This window comes from Mauremys mutica, chromosome 2 (genome assembly GCF_020497125.1).
Source record: "Mauremys mutica isolate MM-2020 ecotype Southern chromosome 2, ASM2049712v1, whole genome shotgun sequence".
In the NCBI taxonomy this organism is placed as follows: domain Eukaryota; kingdom Metazoa; phylum Chordata; order Testudines; family Geoemydidae; genus Mauremys; species Mauremys mutica.
Genome location: NC_059073.1, coordinates 213313036 through 213332247, shown reverse-complemented (window position 1 = coordinate 213332247; position 19212 = coordinate 213313036). Strand labels below are relative to the sequence as shown.

The following is a 19212-nucleotide window of genomic DNA, read 5'->3' as shown; positions in this document are numbered from 1 at the left end:
TGGTGGCTCCATGGCTTGAAAGGTTTGCAGCTAGATTTAGATGCTTGCTGTCATGTGTACAGCATGTTTTTTGTTTTTGAAACCTATTATGAAATACAAACATGAGCTAATTGGTTTCCCCCCACCACCACACTCATCCTACCCTGCAGCTTGCAGGCTAAGGAACACACTATAGCTCAGGGGTGGCCAACCTGAGCCTGAAAAGGAACCAGAATTTACCAATGTACATTTCCAGAGAGCCACAGTAATATGTCAGCAGCCCTCCTCCACTCCCAGAACCTCCCACCCCTGCCGATCAGTGCCTCCCCCTCCCTCCCCACGCCTCCTGATCAGCTGTTTTGTGGTGTGTAGGAGGCTTGGAGGGGGGAGGAGCGAGGGCATGGTAGGCTCAGGGGAGGGGGCAGGAAGGGGTGGGGTGGGGGCAGGACCTGTGAGAGAGCCAGGGATTGAGCAGTGAGCACCCCTCGGCACATTGGAAAGTTGGCACCTGTAGCTCCATCCCCGGAGACGGTGCCTATACAAGGAGCCGCATATTAACTTCTGAAAAGCCACATGTGGCTCCAGAGCCACAAATTGGCCACCCCTGCTATAGTCGCTAGTCACATCAAATAAGTCTTTGCACAAAATAAACCTGCAACTGAATTGTTCTATGTCAACAGACTTCATTAATGATGTGTCAATTTTGTAGTACAAGGAAAAGCAATGAGATGAAATATTTGTCTTGTGTTGGCAGAAGTCACTTTTCTTATTATAATCTTCTGCTATCAGGTACTGAAAGCCTGAATGTTATACTGAACCTGTGTTCTTCAGCCCATTGGGTGGCCTCAATTTTTACCTTCCCAGAACTTCTCTTACAGCTGAATGTCAGAGGACCAAAGAGGCAGCATGGGTGATAGGGCTGCATTTATATTTATTTTAAGATGAACTCTTATCCAACAATGGGGGTGGGAGAGGGGGTAGGAAAAGGATTCATGGAGATTTGAAAGTATGTTTTTTCTAATCATTTAGAAAACATGGATAAGATTTCTGATTTAACCCAAAACACAGTGGTCTGCAAAAGATCCTACAGCCCACCCCCACGGAAAGAAACCTCTCTTTCAGTTCTTAATTCTGAGTTGTGAGATGTCAAGCTAAAAATGTTAGGAAGCTTAAATAATGGAAACTGGAAAAAAAACAAACTTTGATTACATGCCCCAAAGCATGTTAATTGCTTTTTGGCAGATAGCAGTGGCTTTGCCTCAATGTTTATGCAAAAGGATCATTCCAAACATCTGTATGCTTTTGGCTGAAAGAATCAGCTTCTTCAAACTATTTATTTAAACTTCTCCCTCCAGCCTTCTCTTTCTCCTCTCTGTTGAATGCAGCACATTTCATTCTTGTAGCTATGTCTGCCAACAGAAGCTGCACATACATTGTCCAAACTACTGTGACTTAAAGGCTTATGTTGTACTGTACAATTTTATCCTGCATCTACTCTCCTATATGCATCTGAGTTTTGAGAACTTCAGCTAAGGAGTGAACTCAAAACTTATGAACTGATGTCTTAACTTCCTGCAAAACCTACTTTGGAGCAGATTCTGCTTTATGAGATCATCATGTAGGGACAAGGAATGTTAGATGTCAAGTGAAGAGTAAAATGCAAAGTTTTCACACTATACAAAGTTAGTCAAGATAAGAAGACTGTAGCAAGTTAAAGTGATCTCACAAAACTGGGTGAGAACGGGCAACAAAATGGCAGATGAGATTGAACATTATGTGCTAAGTAACGCACACTAGAAAAAAAATAATCCCAGCTACACATATACAGTGAGGGGTTCTAAATTAGCTTTTACCATCCAAAAACAATCTTGGCCTCATGTTCAATAGTTCTCTGAAATCTTCTGCTCAAAGTGCAGCAGCAGTCAAAAAGGTTAACACTATGTTAGGAACAGGATAGAAAAATATCTTGTCACTATATACATCCATGGTGCACCCACACCTTGAATATTGTGTCCAGCTCTGGTTACCTCATCTCAACAAGATACCTGTCTAGTGGAACAGGAAAAGGTTCACAGAAGGGAAACAACAATGATCAAGGGTCTGGAAGTAGTTCGGTACAAGGAGAGACTAGCATTGCTTCTTCAGGAGTTATACCGTTGCATCAACTGTACAGAGGTAACAACTGATAAAAAAGTTCATGCTGCCTGGTGCAGAGGAGAGCAGCAGTTAAACTCCCTCTTCTCACCTCAATTTCATATTTGGAGCTTTGGATGGGGGTGCAGAAAGGAGAAAAGCCAGTCACAGCTGGAAGCTGAATTTGACACTTCTCTTCTGTTCACTTTAGAAGAGGGGGGAAAATATGACTCTAAAGGTTAAACTAACTTTGGTCTTAAATGCAAATTAGGAATTTACTTCTCAGCTATTGTTCATAAGCACAGAGGTAGATGTCCAGTTCAAACTAACGCATGAAATCAAACGTTCTTTGATTAGATAATCCTCTATTACTTCAATTTGTTTTATCTGCAGAGTGAATAAAGCAACTTCTACAGCCAAATGTGGACTTCCAGTGTGCAACTGCTCTTGTGTTTTGTAGCGATGGAAAAAAAAATTGCCACAAAAACTAATTTAGGAGTGTCATGCAAGGCAGCTGTATTGACTGTTAGATTGGTACAATTCCTGGGTACAGAGCAGAAGGCAGTATGAAGCATTTCAAATTAATGTATTTTCATTTAAGACTTTCCTTATGCTTTGCTAACTGCATTTAAAAAGTATCTTAAACATGATTAGGACACAATATTAAAACCAAAAATATCCTTTATTTCACATACAAACTGACAAGATCATGCTTTGAAAAATAACTTGAAAATGTACATCTGCATTGATAAAACAACTCATCCTAGGAATCCAACCTTCTGTCGTGTTGTCCCCAGACTCTCTTCTTTGTCTAAGATCTTTTGTAGGGAAGTGTGCAACATTTTGCCTACCCGTTTTCCTGTCTGTAAGGCAAAGAAGGCAAGACAAAGCTGAGGCATCCTACTAACAGGAAGAGAATTTATGTGGAACACTTCCCCTTCTGTCAACTATTTTTTCCCTTAATGATTAATAGACACCAGCTGTTGTAAATGACGTATTTGAACTAAGATAAAATGCATGTGGGGGACTCTTAACTTGATTAAAAGTTTTGGGGAAAAAACCCTCTAAAGCAAAATTGTTCAAACCAGGGGCAAGTGCTCCAATTCATAAAAAAAACTCAGCGGGCCAGAATCCCTAGTATGAGCTTGCCCCTCTGTGCCAGGCAGGAGCCTCAGAGAGGCTAGATTTGGTCTGTAAATGGCCCTCAGAAAATTTCTTTTGCAGCAGGGAACTCTCCAATGGCATAAACACAGTAGAAGCAACTCCTGCACCAGCTTCCTCCCCCATGTCTCTAGTGTAGGGACATGCTGAAAGAGAAAACACGTCGGAGGAGAGCCTGCACTGACCCTCTACTGGCAAACATCTCTTAGGTATCTTACGGCAGTGGTGTAGATCAGAACTTCCCCTAGGTCTGGCTGGCATAGGATCATGGAACCATAAGATTCCCTGAGCAGAAAGGAACCTCGCTCACTGTCCTTAAAAGGTCAATGGACAGCTCAAGCTGGGGGTATTGAATAGAAACTATAGCCAAGTTGTCTGAAGGAAGCTGCTCCTCAATCTTATAAGTAGAGACCCATAAAACTACCTACCATTTAATTGGGGTAAGTCCAAGCTCTACTTGGAGGCATGAAACCATAAAATGAAGCAGATGCTCTGATCAAGGAGCCAGGCAATTGAGAAGGATACAACAACTCCTCCAGCCCCTCCTCATGCAGTACTGTTCTGTAGCCTCAAGAAGAGCATTTGGGAAAAGCTTGGGAGAGATGAGGTGGTATATGACTATGTGGATCCATTGACCAAAACTCCCCATGTAGGGAAGGTGCAGAAGTTGTTACAATCAATGGACTGGGGTAACTTTGCAGCCCAAGGGGGTATCATGAAGTATTCTGCTCCACTCCCACACCAGATATCTAGCCCAGCTATCTCCAACACAAGGTTCGTTTACCCTTGCTTGGTGTATGGGTCTTGTATTTTGCCCACTGGCATCTCAGTTATTTCTGCCTGACTCCCTTATGATAACTTTAATCCAGTAAAAGGTGTAGCTATGGCACCTTTCCAAAGCTGAACCGTTACGCTGCTTTCCTAAAAGCGATGTACTGGCTGGAATGTCTGTTCACCCCAAGGCTGATAATGCTGAACATTTTCTGGGCTGGAGTCAATCCACTGGAGGATATAAAAGTGTCAAGCAAGGGTTATGAAACTGTTCCATTTCACAGACCCTGTGCTTTTGGCTTTGTTTGTTCCATCTGTTCCCCAAACAGGCTGCTGTGTTGGGAACAAGACCAGTCAGACCCCCAGCCCAAAGAAAGAATTCTTTACTTCCCCGGAAAGCCTTTTCTTGTTTATTTCAGTGAACGACATCACCACTTAAGGAGGAGAGATTTCTTTAAAACAGGTGAGGGGCAACATAACATACTGGGCTACTGAGTTAAGTTTTAACTCTTAGGCTTGCACAGGAGTCAACACTTGTTTGTACCGTACCATTTAGGAGCTTTTGGCCCTAAGTAAGTTAGGTGCCTAATTGCCTTTTTTCAATGGGAGTTAGGTGCTTCACCTGCTTGTGTGTTTTTGAAAATCCCATTAGGCTCCTATCTCCATCATCAGGTGCTAAATACCTCTGAAATATCTGACCCTTGGTGCATACAAAGCTCCATACCAATGCAGATCCTGAGAGCACACCTGTGAGGCAGGCTAGAAATTACTATTTTCATTTTACAAATGGGTAGACTAAGGCACAGAAGTGAAATGACTTTTCCCAGAGCAAACAGTAGCTCAGAGGTAGATTAACACCCAGGCTTTAAATTACATCAAGAGAACGTAAAGTGTCGTGTGTGCTTAGTATGTCATTTCCACTTTAACCAGTTGTTTTCAAATCTGGGTCCAATTTCTGCATTCCTCACTACAGCTGGTCAGGAATTTGACAAAAAACATTGTTTTGCTGGAAAACGCTTAGTTGTCAAAATAAATGTTTTGCAGGAACATACTAGTTTTGACAATAGTTTCAGGTCCAGAATGGAACTGGGAGAGAGAACCCCCAGTATAGTTAAAAGCCTTGTGGTTAAAGCCCTCGCCTAAATGTGGAAAACCCAGGTTCAAGTCTCTGCTCTACTTGATTCAGAGCATAGACTTGAACCCAAATCTCTTACATCCCAGCCGCGTGCCCTAGCCACCACGCTATTAATTCTGGAGCTGGTGTGTCTCTGCTTTCTCACCAATGCTTCAAAAAAAGGTACGTTTCATCCCAATGCAAAAGGGGAAAGGTTTTTGAAATCTCAAATTTTCACAGGATGGGGAAACCATTTCCCACCTAGATCTATTTCTCACAAGGGCCACCTTTATGCCAAATGTGAAGGTTTTCAGAAACAAATCCAATTTTGAATTCAAGTGCAAATGAAATACAAAGCTTGTGTACAAAACTCATTTGTACATACTTTAAGGCCAAGTCTGGGCACGAGAAATTTCACACCAAAAGGGAAGCTTCAGAGAGAGGCCTAAAGAAGGATTTAAAGTGAAATTCCCAAGTCAACTTGAACTGTTGCCAGCTACCACAGCATTTTATAAATATTTTTATAGAAAGGGAAGAGGCTCACATCAGTAAAAAGGACATTATCAGGCTTGAAACTTGTTCTTTCTGAAGTAAATACAGGATTTGTAAATTATGTTAGTCACCTTAACTTTTAAGAAGTTTTGCTAGTATGACACTACTATTTAGAAGAAAACCCAGATTATCGCAATGTCAGAAGGGATATCCCAAATGGTTTGCATAGTGAAATTCATTTCCATAGGAATTTCAGATTCCTTGGAAGCTGCCTGGGACCTTTCACAAGTGACTTTTTGCCCCTAAGGAAGTTTTCAGTATCCCTTTAGTTATGCCCACACTGCAATTTTTCATATGCTCAAGATCCACTTTTCCATTATGTGAGCTGAAGTTGCTCATCAGCACTTCTTACCTCCATCATCTCAAAGATACTCTCTGGATCAAGACTGCCGTTCCCCAATTTCTTCATACACGTAATGGTACCTCTGCTGGTCACAGAAAGCAGCAGGCTGGCCAAAGAGCAAGCTTCTTCCTGAAGGGTAGCATCAACCACATGCCTACAACCAATCTGCAGAACCAAGGACATATTTTACTTTTGGATTTTTTTAAGTTGTTTTGTGTCCAGATAATTATGAACTTACTGGGTGACGGAATTAGAGCACTGGAGGTAATTCCACCAAACCATTAACCTGTCAGTTTATCTGTATGCTACAATCCTAAGAAATATAAATACTGTCTGATCATTGGTTTTGCTCATGTAAGTCACTGCAGCTGTGTCAGTCATTAAATACAGCACCTTGATATAGGACATTGTAACTTCTGACAGTGCAACGTTATTGTATGTGCATGCTTATAAACATACTATGTACATAGGACAAACACGCACCTTTGGCCACTTGACCTACATCCTGACTCTTAATTAATCCACATGGAATTTAGTTTAACGTTACAAACATCTGGCAATAGTGGGAAGCTCCTTTAAAATTTTATACATATATTTTAAAAAAGGGATCAACTTTTCACCCAAAGGCTTCTTTTTCTTCCCCAACTGTGGAATTTTATTCACAAAAGTTACACATGCCTGAGGCTCAGGAGAGGTGAGATTCAGTCTCTGCCTTAGTGACAGCTTTTATTATTATTTATGTAACAGTTAGAAAACAGAATGATTTGCATGACGGCATGCAAGCTATCTCATGACCAAGCCAAGGAGGACAGTTGATATTATGGCACTTGCTGTGTGGTTGGAAAAATGGGCAGATAAAAAACAAACTGATGCAGCAGTGAATTAAGTGGGATCTCTCTCTCACCTCTCCCCCCCCCAATTTACTTTATAGAGAATTTAAGAAAACAGTGGTACTGAGAGGGAGAGTAGACCTAACAGTTATGAACAAGTTCTGCTTCCTGCTCTGAGTCCCTGCTGTATGTAGGTCACTTAGCTTCTCTGTGCCTTAGTCCCTCTATTTGAAAAAATGATGGCAATAATTAGGGCCCTACCAAATTCACAGCTATGAAAAATGCGTTCCAGACCATGAAACCTGGTCTTGTGCTTTTACCCTATACTATACAGAGTTCACAGGGGAGACCAGCGTTTCTCAAATTGGGAGTCCTGACCCAAAAGGGAGTTGCAGGGGGGTTGTAAGGTTATTTTAGGGGTATTGTGGTATTGCCACCCGTACGTCTCTGCTGCCTTCAGAGCTGGGTGGCCAGAGCGCGGTGGCTGTTGGCCAGGGGCCCAGTTCTGAAGGCAGCACTGCCACCAGCAGCAGCAGCACAGAAGGAAGGGTGGCAATACCAGACCAAGTCCACCCTTAATTCTGCTCCGCTGCCTTCAGAGCTGGGTGGTTGGAGAGTGGTGGCTGCTGACTGCGGGCCCTGCTCTGTCTTCAAAGCTGGGCTCCCAGCCAGAAGCTGCCACTCTCCAACTGGCCAGCTCTGAAGGCCGTGCTGCCACCTGCAGCAGCACAGAAGTAAGGGTAGCAGTACTATAACCCCCCCCTACAATAACCTTGGGATCCTCTCACAGCTCCTTTTTGGGTCAGGACCGCTATAGGCACAACACTGTGAAATTTCAGATTTAAATATCTGAAATCATGAAATTTACTCTTTTTAAAATCCTTTGAGTGTGAAATTGATCAAAATGGACCACGAATTTGGTAGGGCCCTAACAATAACGCTTACCTATCTCGCAGGGTGTTGGCAGGCATAAGGTTAGCTCCATCAACAAAGTTTCTGTTTCTTCAGTGGCTCACCAAATAGGTGTCCAACATTTTAAATGGCTAATGGATATTATGTTAGCCTATTAGAGAAGCCAATACTAGTGTCCATTTCACTATCAGCAAGCAGCTGATGGATGGATAGTTAATTGTTTCAGCCCAAGAATACAGCAGGATTAGCTATTGCAGATTCCCATGCCAAGACATACAACTTGAGAGGGAGATGGAACACTCTCTCCACAAAGATTTCCTTTCCCACCTCCCAAGTCAAAAAATAAACTCAAGGATGGAAGCCAAGAACTTATTTTTAGTATGGGGGTATCTTATGGCTCTGGTCATCAAAGAAAAGATGGTTTCTCCCAACCCATAATGGCAGGTCAGTTCTTGTAGCCAAAGTCTATAGAACAGTCAAAAGCTAAAAGAGATAATTCACAAACTTCTCCAGGCTTACTTTGCTTAATGTGATGATGCAGGGTACATTCTCCACATTAAGTCGAATACAGTCATAAGGGTCATCAGAGAGCTCAATCTCTTTTGATCCTTCTTCATCCTCCAAAACACGCACTTTGGGTATCCTATTGAAACAGAAGCATATGCAAAACTTACTGGATATCACTTCACCACTCTCTAATCTGTTATGTAGGCCTGCCCCATTCCTAGAGAAAATAAAGCTGTTAAGATTTCTAAAGATAACTTTTTAAAGAAAGGGAATGCAGATGAAAGACTACTAAAAAACCACCAAAACCAAACACGCCCATTTTAGTACTGAAGGATTTTAGTCTTAATTCTAAAGAATGCTTCCGATCTCCACAGTCACATCAGTTAATGTTAAAATGCGTATTTTGTTTAAACATACCCCCAAGTAAGTGATCAACTATACATGGTTAGGGCTTGGGGGAGAAACCAATGCCCACATGGCAAGCATGAGTGCTTACAAAAATCCATTTCTTCAGCATTTAGATTAATTTAAATACTAAGCTTCTTCTTACAGTTACACAGCTACACTATGAAGCAACTGTAAAGTGATGCAATGTTGTCACCCAGGGTCTGCAGATGGCAACTTCTCTGGGTTTTGCTGCTGCTGCTAGCTTAACTCTGTTCCTGCTTGGTTAAACTAACAAGGCTCTGATCTTGTTTCAGTGCTACTATCCATAATCCTGTGGGTGACAGTGGAACTCATGCCAATTTTGTGTTGCTGCTAATGCTTGGAAAAGCTATGACTAGAAGCAGACATAAGCACTAACGTTATTCAAGGGGGAAGGAGACTAACTACTGGAGGGAATGCTAGAGTGGCAGATTGCTTTCCTCACCAGTTGAGCGATTCTCCCCCCCTTCTATAGTACAGCCTCCTGCTTGCTAGTAGAGGTAGATATGAAAAATAGAGCCATCAGGCAGGGTCCCAAGAGAAGCTTCAGTAGAAATCCCAGCATCCTCCATAAAAGCTGGGATGTCAGGGGGCTGGACCTCTCACAAAGGTGCTGATTTAGCTGGTTTGGCCTTCAAATTTCATGTCTACCTCTGCTAGTAGGTTTAGACCTTCAACTAGTGTCAAGAAGTATATGGTCAATTTCAGTCCCTGTGCTAGACATCTGCCAAATAGAAATTACCTCCTTACCTTCCTGATCGATTCCATTATTCCTATCCGCCACAGCAATGAAAATCAAGAGGCACAGGTTTGGAGAAGTATAGGATGGGATAACCTTGTATAAGTGAATGTTTTAGGACACATTCCCCCACTTGGGAGGAGTCTAATCGAGAGAAAGAAATGAATTCTTCAGACTTCTTCATCCAGAACAGATTTTACACTTTATTAAAGAGGGATTATATATACTTTCCCCAAATCCTTTGTTCAACATACGAAGTAATGCCTGAGATCTTCGATTTCACATATTACTTAAAATGTGAATGTGAAGGTTAAGTCTCCATATTTTGAAATTTGTCAGACTTATAGGACATAGTTGGCTATATTATATGCACAGTATGTATAAATTCCATGGAAATTTTACAAAAAGATGAACATTCTTATGGTAATGAATAAAAGAGCAGTTGGAACAGTTTCTAAATAATCACTTGCTTTACTTTTCCTGCCCATAATGTGAAGGCCATGTTCAGCCCTGGTGCAATTCTGATGGAGTCCACTGGTATAAGAGGGCTGCTTCCCCTCAGGGATGAATATAGTATGAAAGCTCTTACTTTGCAGGCCAATAAAAAGAAAACAGATCTCCCATTTCTATGTGCTTTCCTTGAAGATATAACACACCTCAGTGCATCTCTGAAAAATTAGCTTTGGTAATTGGATGACATCAAACAGCAATGTTTGTTTATATTAATACTTTTACAGCACAGTGTCGTGTGTTACACAAATTAAACTTGAGAGACTTCTTTTATGCATTCTGTAACATCTTTTAAAGTAAAATATCTGGATGGATTTAATGAATATTTTTTCCTTACAGGAGCAAAGTGTTTTATTTTGTTTTTTGATCCCTGGAAAGTATTTTAGTTGCAGTTCATATCGAGTACTAATGACAAGTGCTTAGACATCTGTAGAGAGAAGAGGCATATTCTCTGCATAATACTGACCGACCAAAACAAAAATATTTTAAAATAAGCAGAATGCAACATTTTAATATTATATATAAATATAAAACTGCATCTAAAGCCCTTTGTAGAGTTATATAATACAATCAATGTGACAAGATGTTTTCTGCTGAAAATGATTAACACTATTTACAACTGAGAGGGCAAGACAGTTAGCTGGTTACACATAGGCTGATACAAGATGACATGTTACAAAGGAGAAGGCTCTTGAGATATGGTGACAAGGTTGTTTGGAGGGACAGAATGAGAGCAGTGTGCTAGATAAGCAGACAGGCTAGAAGAAGGTTAAAATCAAGTCCATAGAGAGCAATTTTTAACCTCTATTCTGAATTGCATAGGAAGTGGACAGCAAAGTTTAAAGATGACAATGACAGAGTCATTATTTCCTTGTACACAGAAGGCGGCAAGTAGTAATGCATCTCCATATGCTGCATTTCAAGAGCTAGTATTTGGAAAGTCCCTAGAGGAAGGAGTTGCAGTACTCAAGACAAGAGGAGATGAAGTTATAGACAAGAACCAACATCTACTAAGGCAAGAGGACAGCATGAGCTGGGCAGACAAAGAAGAATGTTAGTAGCATGGAAGAAGTGGGGAGGTGATTACAGCCAACTTGGTAAATAAGCAAGAAGTAGAAATAGATTTTTGTAGGATCAAGGGCATTCCTGGAAAGCACCAGATTACCCCCTCCCCTTGTGAAAAGCCTTTGCTCCAGAATCCAGACTAAGCAAACTGTAAATCTAATCATTCTGTTTTTGTGCACTGTACTTATTTGTTGAGTTCCCACAATAGTGTTAAAACCTGCAGAAGGTTCATTAGTGCAGCAACTGCAAAGCCAGCACAGCAGTATGCAGTGGCACACCAGCAATGCTCTCAGTTCAGTGCAGGAGATCTAGAAGTGCCGCCTGCAAAACTAGCTTTACGCCTGCAAGTGGTTTCTACTGCCCCACCCCAATTCCATCACTACCATGTTGTTGGGTAAGGGGCAGAGTGACATCTACTGTTGAAATAATGACTATTTTCAGTTACAAGTGCATAAAGTCACAATCTATCTAGCTTTTGCCAGTGTTAAACTAATATAGGATATGCATCATTGTAATATGCTAAACCACAGCACTGTGAGTGTTTGCACGTTTATGCAATAACCTGAGGAATCTTGTTCCAGGACCCAGCATACAGAGGTTTATGTTCCAAAACACAACAGTGGAAATACAATGGGGCAAATTCAGCCCTGGTGTATGTACAGCTCCACTAAAATACAGATTTCTAGTATAGCGGAATATGGCCCTAAGTGCCTTTAGATACCTACTTAGTACTAGAACTGAAGGGATACTATTCAGTTAGTATTTGGTATGTCATTTAAAACTGTCTGAACAATGCAAACATTTAGATTAATGAATATGCCACCATATTGGGTCACCATCTTGGATTCCTTGAAGCCTAAAGAAAGGAGTCCCCATAGCTATGAAGGAAGCTATACAAGCTTGGTTTTAAGGATAAAATTATTGCTCTACAAGGCTCAGATAGGCCTTTGAGAACTAAATGCTTCAAAAACCAATGGCAGCCAGAACACACTAATCTGTATTCCAGGTTTCAAGCAAGATCTGGTCTTTTTAAAGCTGATGTATACACCTTTGAAAACAGGTTTATAATGGAAACTTGGTCACAAAATTACTTTGAAGGAAAAGTAGTATAGCTGTAAGAGAAGTTCAGGACAGTTAGATTGGAATTTATTTGGCATTGATAAAAATAGTTAGTTTTTAACTAGATTAACATGATTGAAGTGACATTTTTCTGGTGGGCTAGTAGCTGTTGTAGGAAACTTTGAAGTAGTCTGTAAAGAAGTAAATATCTGGAACTACGAGAAGGGGAAGGAAAGAATGACTAGATTGCATAGTGGATTAATGCCTTTCACCTCTCAAGGCCAGAGCTCAAATTCTTAGTTCACAAATAAAAGTGAGTTTGGTGGTTTCTTCATGTTCCCCACAACAATAGCTGTTCCCAGTTCATACTCGAGCAAAGAATGCCAGTTGTGCTAAAGTGAAATAAGCAAGACCAGAGGTGGGCAAACTATGGCCCGTGGGCCATGTCGTGCCAACGGGACCGTCCTGCCTGGCCCTTGAGCTCCCGGCCAGGGAAGCTAGACCCTGGCCCCACCCCTGCTGTCCCTCCTCCCCCGCAGCCTCAGCTCGCTGTGCCGCCAGTGCTCTGGGCGGCGTGGCTGCAACCTCCTGCCGGGCAGTGTGGTGGCGTGGCTGGCTCCGGCCAGGAGGTACGGCTGCCAGTCCTGGTGCTCTGAGCAGCATGGTAAGGGGGCGGGGAGTGTGTGGGGGGGGGGCGGGAGGGGGGAAGTTGGATAAGGGGCAGGGGACTCCGGGGGGCAGTCAGGGGACAGGGAGCGGTTAGATAGGCGTGCGAGTCCCGGGGGCCCTGTCAGGACGCAGGGGTGTGGATAGAGGTTGGGGCAGTCAGGGGAATGGAAGGAAGGGGGGTTGGAGAGGGGGTGGAGTCCTGCGGGGGGCAGTTAGAGGCAGGGGTCTCGGGAGGGGGAGGTCAGAGAACAAGGATCAGGGGGGGTTGGGAGTTCTGAGGGGGGTAGCCAGGAGGCAGGAAGTGGGAGGGGGCGGAGGCCAGGCTGTTTGGGGAGGCACAACCTTCCCTACCCGATGTGGCCCGCAGGCCAAAAAAAGTTTGCACACCCCCGAGTTAGACTCTTGTAGGTCAAAACTGAAAAAAGTACTGGCAGTGGCTTTGGAGAAGCTCAGACAGTGTTTGCCCACACTATTCCAAACTCAAGCCATTAGTCTCTCACTTTCGTAAGTGTGAAGAAGCTAACTCAAATGCTAGATAAAAAGATATCTATTTTAAAAGGCACTGTTTTTGAAAGAACTATTAAAGCAAGCACTGCATGCATAATGTCCTCCAGTGTTCGCTTGCAATAAGTTTTTCCTAATCCAATGCTGTTCTGTTTTAGTTTTTGTATTTTCTTTATACACAGTATCCTTCAAAATAGGACTTCTGTTTAAACTACATTTCAAAAAGCCCAGATATCTTGTACATAAAGCACAAACAAGTGATCTAAAAAAACCCCATGGAACAGCAGCTGTTATAAACTAAACTTAGAATTTAGACTAACAGCATCCAGGCAGCTTTCCCATAAAATCGTTTTGCAACGTTTTTTCACCCTTAGCAAGTTCACAAGTCTTTGGCACCTTCCCAACGTGTGAGAATATAACTTTTAATGGATTCCACATTACAGGAACACTTTACTCCTTTAAAAAAGGATGATTAAAGCAGGAGACTGTCCAGTAAAATACCAATAGGAAGGAAGTGTGGCAGAATTATTGTCTCAATCTCTCTCCCCCACTACAACTGGAGAGGTGTTAACAGGTCACCTAACACATTTCAAGGGACCAATCAAAGCAACTACTTATGCTAAACAATCTGTTCCACCTTGTATTTAGCTGTGACACTCTGGGCTTGGCTACACTTACAAATTTGCAGCGCTGCAGCAGGGTGTGAAAACACACCCTCTGCAGTGCTGCAAATTGCGGCGCTACAAAGCGCCAGTGTAGTCAAAGCCCCAGCGCTGGGAGCCGCGCTCCCAGCGCTGTCCGTTATTCCCCACAGGGAAGTGGAGTACGGACAGCGCTGGGAGAGTTTTCTCCCAGCGCTGGCGCTTTGATTACACTTAGCGCTTCAAAGCGCTGCCGCGGCAGCGCTTTGAAATGCAAGTGTAGCCAAAGCCTCTGAATATGTTCCCCAGACCTAAAGAAGAGCTCTGTGTAAGCTTGTCTCTCTCACCAACAGAAGTTGGCTCAATAAAAGATATTACCTCACCCATCTTGTCTTTCTCAATCTCAAGAGACTTTCTTCATGTCTGAACAAACAGATTTTAACAACCTGATATACGTCTTCAGAACCATGTTTTTTTCCTTGTATGCTGCTTTCCAACCATAGAGCTGCAATCAGATTTCACTCTGGCATAACTCAGGAGTAACTCTACTGAAGCCAATGGAGTTTCAATACACTGCTGTAGAACTGTTTGGATCACCTTCAGACCTCTTGCGCCTGCAACATAAACTTTAACTCTTGGAAAGCTATTCTGGAGTCTCACTATGCAACATTTGGCAACTTTTGTTCACAAGATCACTCATCACACTCTTGATGGAAAGAACTGCTGAAAAGGTTTATTGACAAACTAGAAATGTAACATTTGCCTATTGGGGAGTTTCTTCATCTGGTTGTACTTAGCTAGTACTTCAGGTGAATGGGTAGGTTCTAACTTACTCCTGTAAGTGAAAAATCTATGCTGCTAAATTTAGCTATCGTTAGCAAGCAGATCAAGAAATGGCAAGCAAAGTGCTCTGCTCCAGACTCCCTGCCTTCCATCATGCGCCACTCCATGTGCAGAGTAGGTAGCAAAGCAAAATTTATGTTTTTGTTAACGACATTGCACTTGTGCAAAAGTTTGTGAGCTCTGGCACTCAGTGACACTTTCCTTCTCTCAGTCAATAGTTCCGTGAAGAAACTATGAACCATGATTCATGCTGTTTAATGCAAAAGAAAAAAAAACTCAATTTTTTTTAATAAAGGAATTTAGAGCTGGTGACAGTCTGACAGCCCTACAGACAGAGGAAGTGATTTTCAGAGGTGCCAGGCATCTGCAGCGTCCATGGACTTCAGCCCATCTGGAAATTAGGGCATGAAGGTCTTTATAATTATACACCACTGCCAAAAAATAAGCTTTTTCTGAAGTTAGCCATGTTTAAAGGGATGACAAGGTAACAGTTACCATGATCATTCAATCTTTCAACTCTTTGCCAATAAGCATCCTTGTCATGAAGGAGGATACCTGCCCAACAGAAATTGGACTGAAATCACTAATTCATTTCAGCTGGATGTAAATGATCGGTTTTGTATCTGGATGTAAGTTGACCTAGACATCCAATCCCTTAATTTTTGTTTTAATGGTTCAGCTTTAAAAGTGCTCAGAAAGTATTTATCCTCCCAAGAAAATTAAGAACTGTGCCTTACCTCGTATTAAATAGAGCTGCCTTCACTGCAATAGAGATTGCATCGAACAGGTTGCCACCACATTCCAATAACTGAGGTAAAAAAACACAAAAATCATAAACTATAATAAGAACATCAAAATATTCCCTAAATAGTTGTGGCACTGAAACACTAAAAAACTTTCTATATTTAATTATACTCAACATTACCTATGAAGTCACAGCCAACTATACGGTATCAGTTTCTTTCCAAAATTGCACTTTAAAGTGAATGCTTTAAAATGCAATTTTAAAACCATCAAATATACACAGCACAGTGCACAGCATAGTGATTACAAAAATGCAGTGGTAAGGATTATTTTTAGAAGAGCATTCATTACCACAACAGCTACTTGAAAAACTCTAAAACTTTCACTGAAAATTGAAGGGGGGATAGTTGTTGAAAATACTTTTTTGTCAAATGTGAAATGTAGGAAGTTTCAGCCAGCTGTAATTATGGCAATATTTAAAAATAAACTCAAAATAAGAGCATTATGGCATTCATTCTTAATCCATGTAATTCTTCTTCTTTTAAAAACCTACCCGATGAAATCACTTGCCCTATCTTAACAGGAGATGCGTGGATGCACCAATCTACTCGGCTCATGTGAACATAGTGGATTAAGTTTCACAGTATACAATTCTGAAGTATGGTTAATGTAATCAACATAGAAAACTAAAAAGCCTATGAGTAAATGAACTCTAAATTAACTAAGGGTTATATTTCAGACTACTATTTCAGATTACTTGTACCAAGACAGATTGATAACTGAAAGGTGAAACTGACAAAAGGTGAAAGCAGAAGCTAAAAGACAGAGGGTGACCAAATTAGTGCTATGCAAAAATTGCTTGATACAGAGAAATTAGCCTGTCATTTTCAGTTGTTATTGGATTTTACTGGATAAATGCAATAAAACCAATCTTTATTTAAAGACAGGATGTGTCTGTACTGTAGTTAAGGTTATGTTCAGCCCTCCAATATAAACTTTTATTATTTGTATTACAGTAGCTCCTACAGGCCAGGGTACAATAACATGCTACCCATGGTACAACAACTTTTTCAAAACAATATATTTTAGATTAACATTCCTACAAGGTGAACGTTTGTTTGTTCAATCTGTTCAGCTGTTTGAGTTGTGGGAAGAAAAAAAAAAAGCTACCTCTTCCTCTGCAAACCACAATAAACTCAAGAGTGGTTAAATAAAATTCTAAGCCTGGCCTGGCCCTAGTCCTCCTTGAGGAAAAGTCTCCAAGTCAGTAGTGACAGAAAAACCCCTTCTATGGATGCTCAACAGGAAACAGCTAAGATTTTACTAGAGCCTAATGTAGCCTTCCCATGTGTAGACTGTGCTGTAAGGAGGTGGAAAAAACCACACACTCATGCTCACCATCCAGTATGACAGACTGCTGGAGCAATTTATGTGAAGATGACTGTAAATGTGTCAACCATGACAAAAGCCTCCTAAAAGCCTGTCTTTAACATCAGCAACAAAAGGAAACTGTAGGTGTGAAAAGATTGCAGATCCATGGTTTAGGGTGTTTCTGTACTCACTGTGCTGCTCTAGGGATAATGGAATTTTTTACATTTAAAAAAAATAGAATGATCATTTCTTTTGAGATCACTATTATACAACCAGAGCATTAGCCAAGAGCCCCTGGGTGGCTTCTGCATGCAAATTTGTAGTCTTAACTCCTTTTGGTTCAGTCTACTAAACATTAACAGTGTGACCATGCAACCAACTAAGACAAGTCTCAACTATACTGGAGACGAAATACTGACCACTAACAAAGAAAAAATCTCTCTCTTTTTAGATGAGTGACTTTGCATCAACACCATCTGTTAAAGAAATCTCTTCTCCCTTTTCTTCCTGAAGTTGCATACACTGGTCAAACCTTACCCTCAAATAAGAGCTGAAACTCAGATACTTCTGTGGAATTGTGGATGGTTATATGAATGGCAATAAGAAATGGAGCGAGAATCCATCAAAATCAGATATCATAGAAGATTAGGGTTGAAAGGGACCTCAGAAGGTCATCTAGTCCAACACCCTGCTCAAAGCAGGACCAATCCCCAGACAGATTTTCACTCCAGTTCCCTAAATGGCCCCCTCAAGGATTGAACTCAGAACCCTGGGTTTAGCAGGCCAATGCTCAAACCACTGAGCTATCCCTCCCCCCATATCTTTCAGAACAAGCTATTTTAGTAACAAATATAGTCTATGCACTCTATTGCATATCCAAGAATGCAGTATTTTTTAAAACTTCTGACAGAAACTTAATGAGGTTTATTCTCCCCTCAATTTACTGTGCAAATCCCACTAACATGAAAAAGAGCTATTCTTATGCATCTAGAGGGAAATGCAGTAAAAAGTGTTCTCTCATTAATCTGCTCATCGTTACACTTTCAAAAATAGCAAAGTCCACTTGATATTAGTGTGGATACTACAGATAATTTCATTGTAATGAGTCATTACTATAACGTTAAAATGTAGTACCGTGAGCACTCACACAGCAAGTATGGCAGAAATACCTATAAATATTGGACTCTTACTGCATTGTAACATCGTTACTCTACCTTATGGTAGTCCCTATAGTTATAATAGGAAATAGCACAAATATCTTGGTAAATTTAAATACTGAGATTTGAAAAGATCCATACGTTAATGATGTTTGCTGTAGCAATACAAGTAGTAACTCCTGAGGGTATTCTGCACTAAAGAAAATAAAAATTCTGCGCACAAGATTTTAAAATTCTGCGCACAAGATTTTAAAATTCTGCAAATGTGCACATAAATAAATGTGGAGGCTCCAGAATGGCAGTGGAGAGCACAGTCCACTGGCTGCACAGAGGTGGGAGAACACCCTGCAGCCCCTACCAAGACATGGACTCAGCGGTGAGGCTGCACCTGACCCTGACACAGTGCAAGGGCTGCGGCGGCCCCAGAAACATGAGGGGGCCCTGCCCCTCCATGCAGGTACACCAGGTGTGGGCAGGCAGACAGGCTCAGCCTGGCAGGATCCAAGTGTGAAGGGGCGTAGTGTGGGGGGGAATCCAGGTGCAAGGTGAGAGGGTTCTGTGTGGGGCAATCTAGGTATGGGTGGCTCAGTGGGAGGAGGGGGGAAGAATCCGGATGCACAGGGACCCGTTGGGGGTTCCATAGGCAGAGGCAATGGCACTCTGTAGGGGGGTCCAGGTACAGCTGGCTGGGGCTCAGGGGGGTGGGGGTCTGGGTGAAGGGGCTTGTTGTGGTAGCCCAAGTGTAGGGGAGTGGGACTAGCTGGGCTGGGGGTTTGGGTGCGTGGGGCTCAGCTGGGGGTGAGGGCGGATCCGGATGCAGAGGGGTTGTGGTTAGGGTGTGGGAGGCTCCAAGTGCAGGAGGTGAGGCTTGGTGGGGTTAGGGTTCAGGTTGGGGGGCTTGGGGTGGGAGGCTCTGGGTGCAGGGTGGGTGAGGGTATGGTGGGGTGGGAGCCTGGATGCCTGGTGGGGTTGAGCAGACAGGGTAGCAGCTCCACATACAGTAACCCCTCCTCCATGGCTGAGGAGTGATGAGGACAGGAAGTGTGAGGGGGTGGAGCTTCCTGCTGCCAGGGGAGGTTTCTGGGGGTGGGTCTGACCCAGTCCTGGCTGCTCCTTGCAGGGGAAGAAGTCTCGTCCTCTCCGCCCCAGCCCCCTGGGATTAGCAGCTGAGCCTGGTGCAGG

General features: G+C 42.3%; 1 protein-coding gene across 1 annotated transcript in view; it reads right to left on the bottom strand.

Annotated features, from left to right (window-relative positions):
- Window positions 1-2775: 2775 nt before the first annotated feature.
- Window positions 2776-19212, bottom strand: part of EXOSC7 (exosome component 7) — a 34378-nt gene continuing 17941 nt past the window's right edge. The window contains exons 5-8 of the mRNA XM_045007591.1: window positions 15496-15566; window positions 8315-8438; window positions 6063-6218; window positions 2776-2975 (exon numbers count right to left, since the gene is read on the bottom strand). Of these exons, the coding sequence (XP_044863526.1) occupies window positions 2871-2975; window positions 6063-6218; window positions 8315-8438; window positions 15496-15566 (456 nt within the window). The 3' untranslated portion in view covers window positions 2776-2870. The remainder of the gene's footprint in view (window positions 2976-6062; window positions 6219-8314; window positions 8439-15495; window positions 15567-19212) is intronic.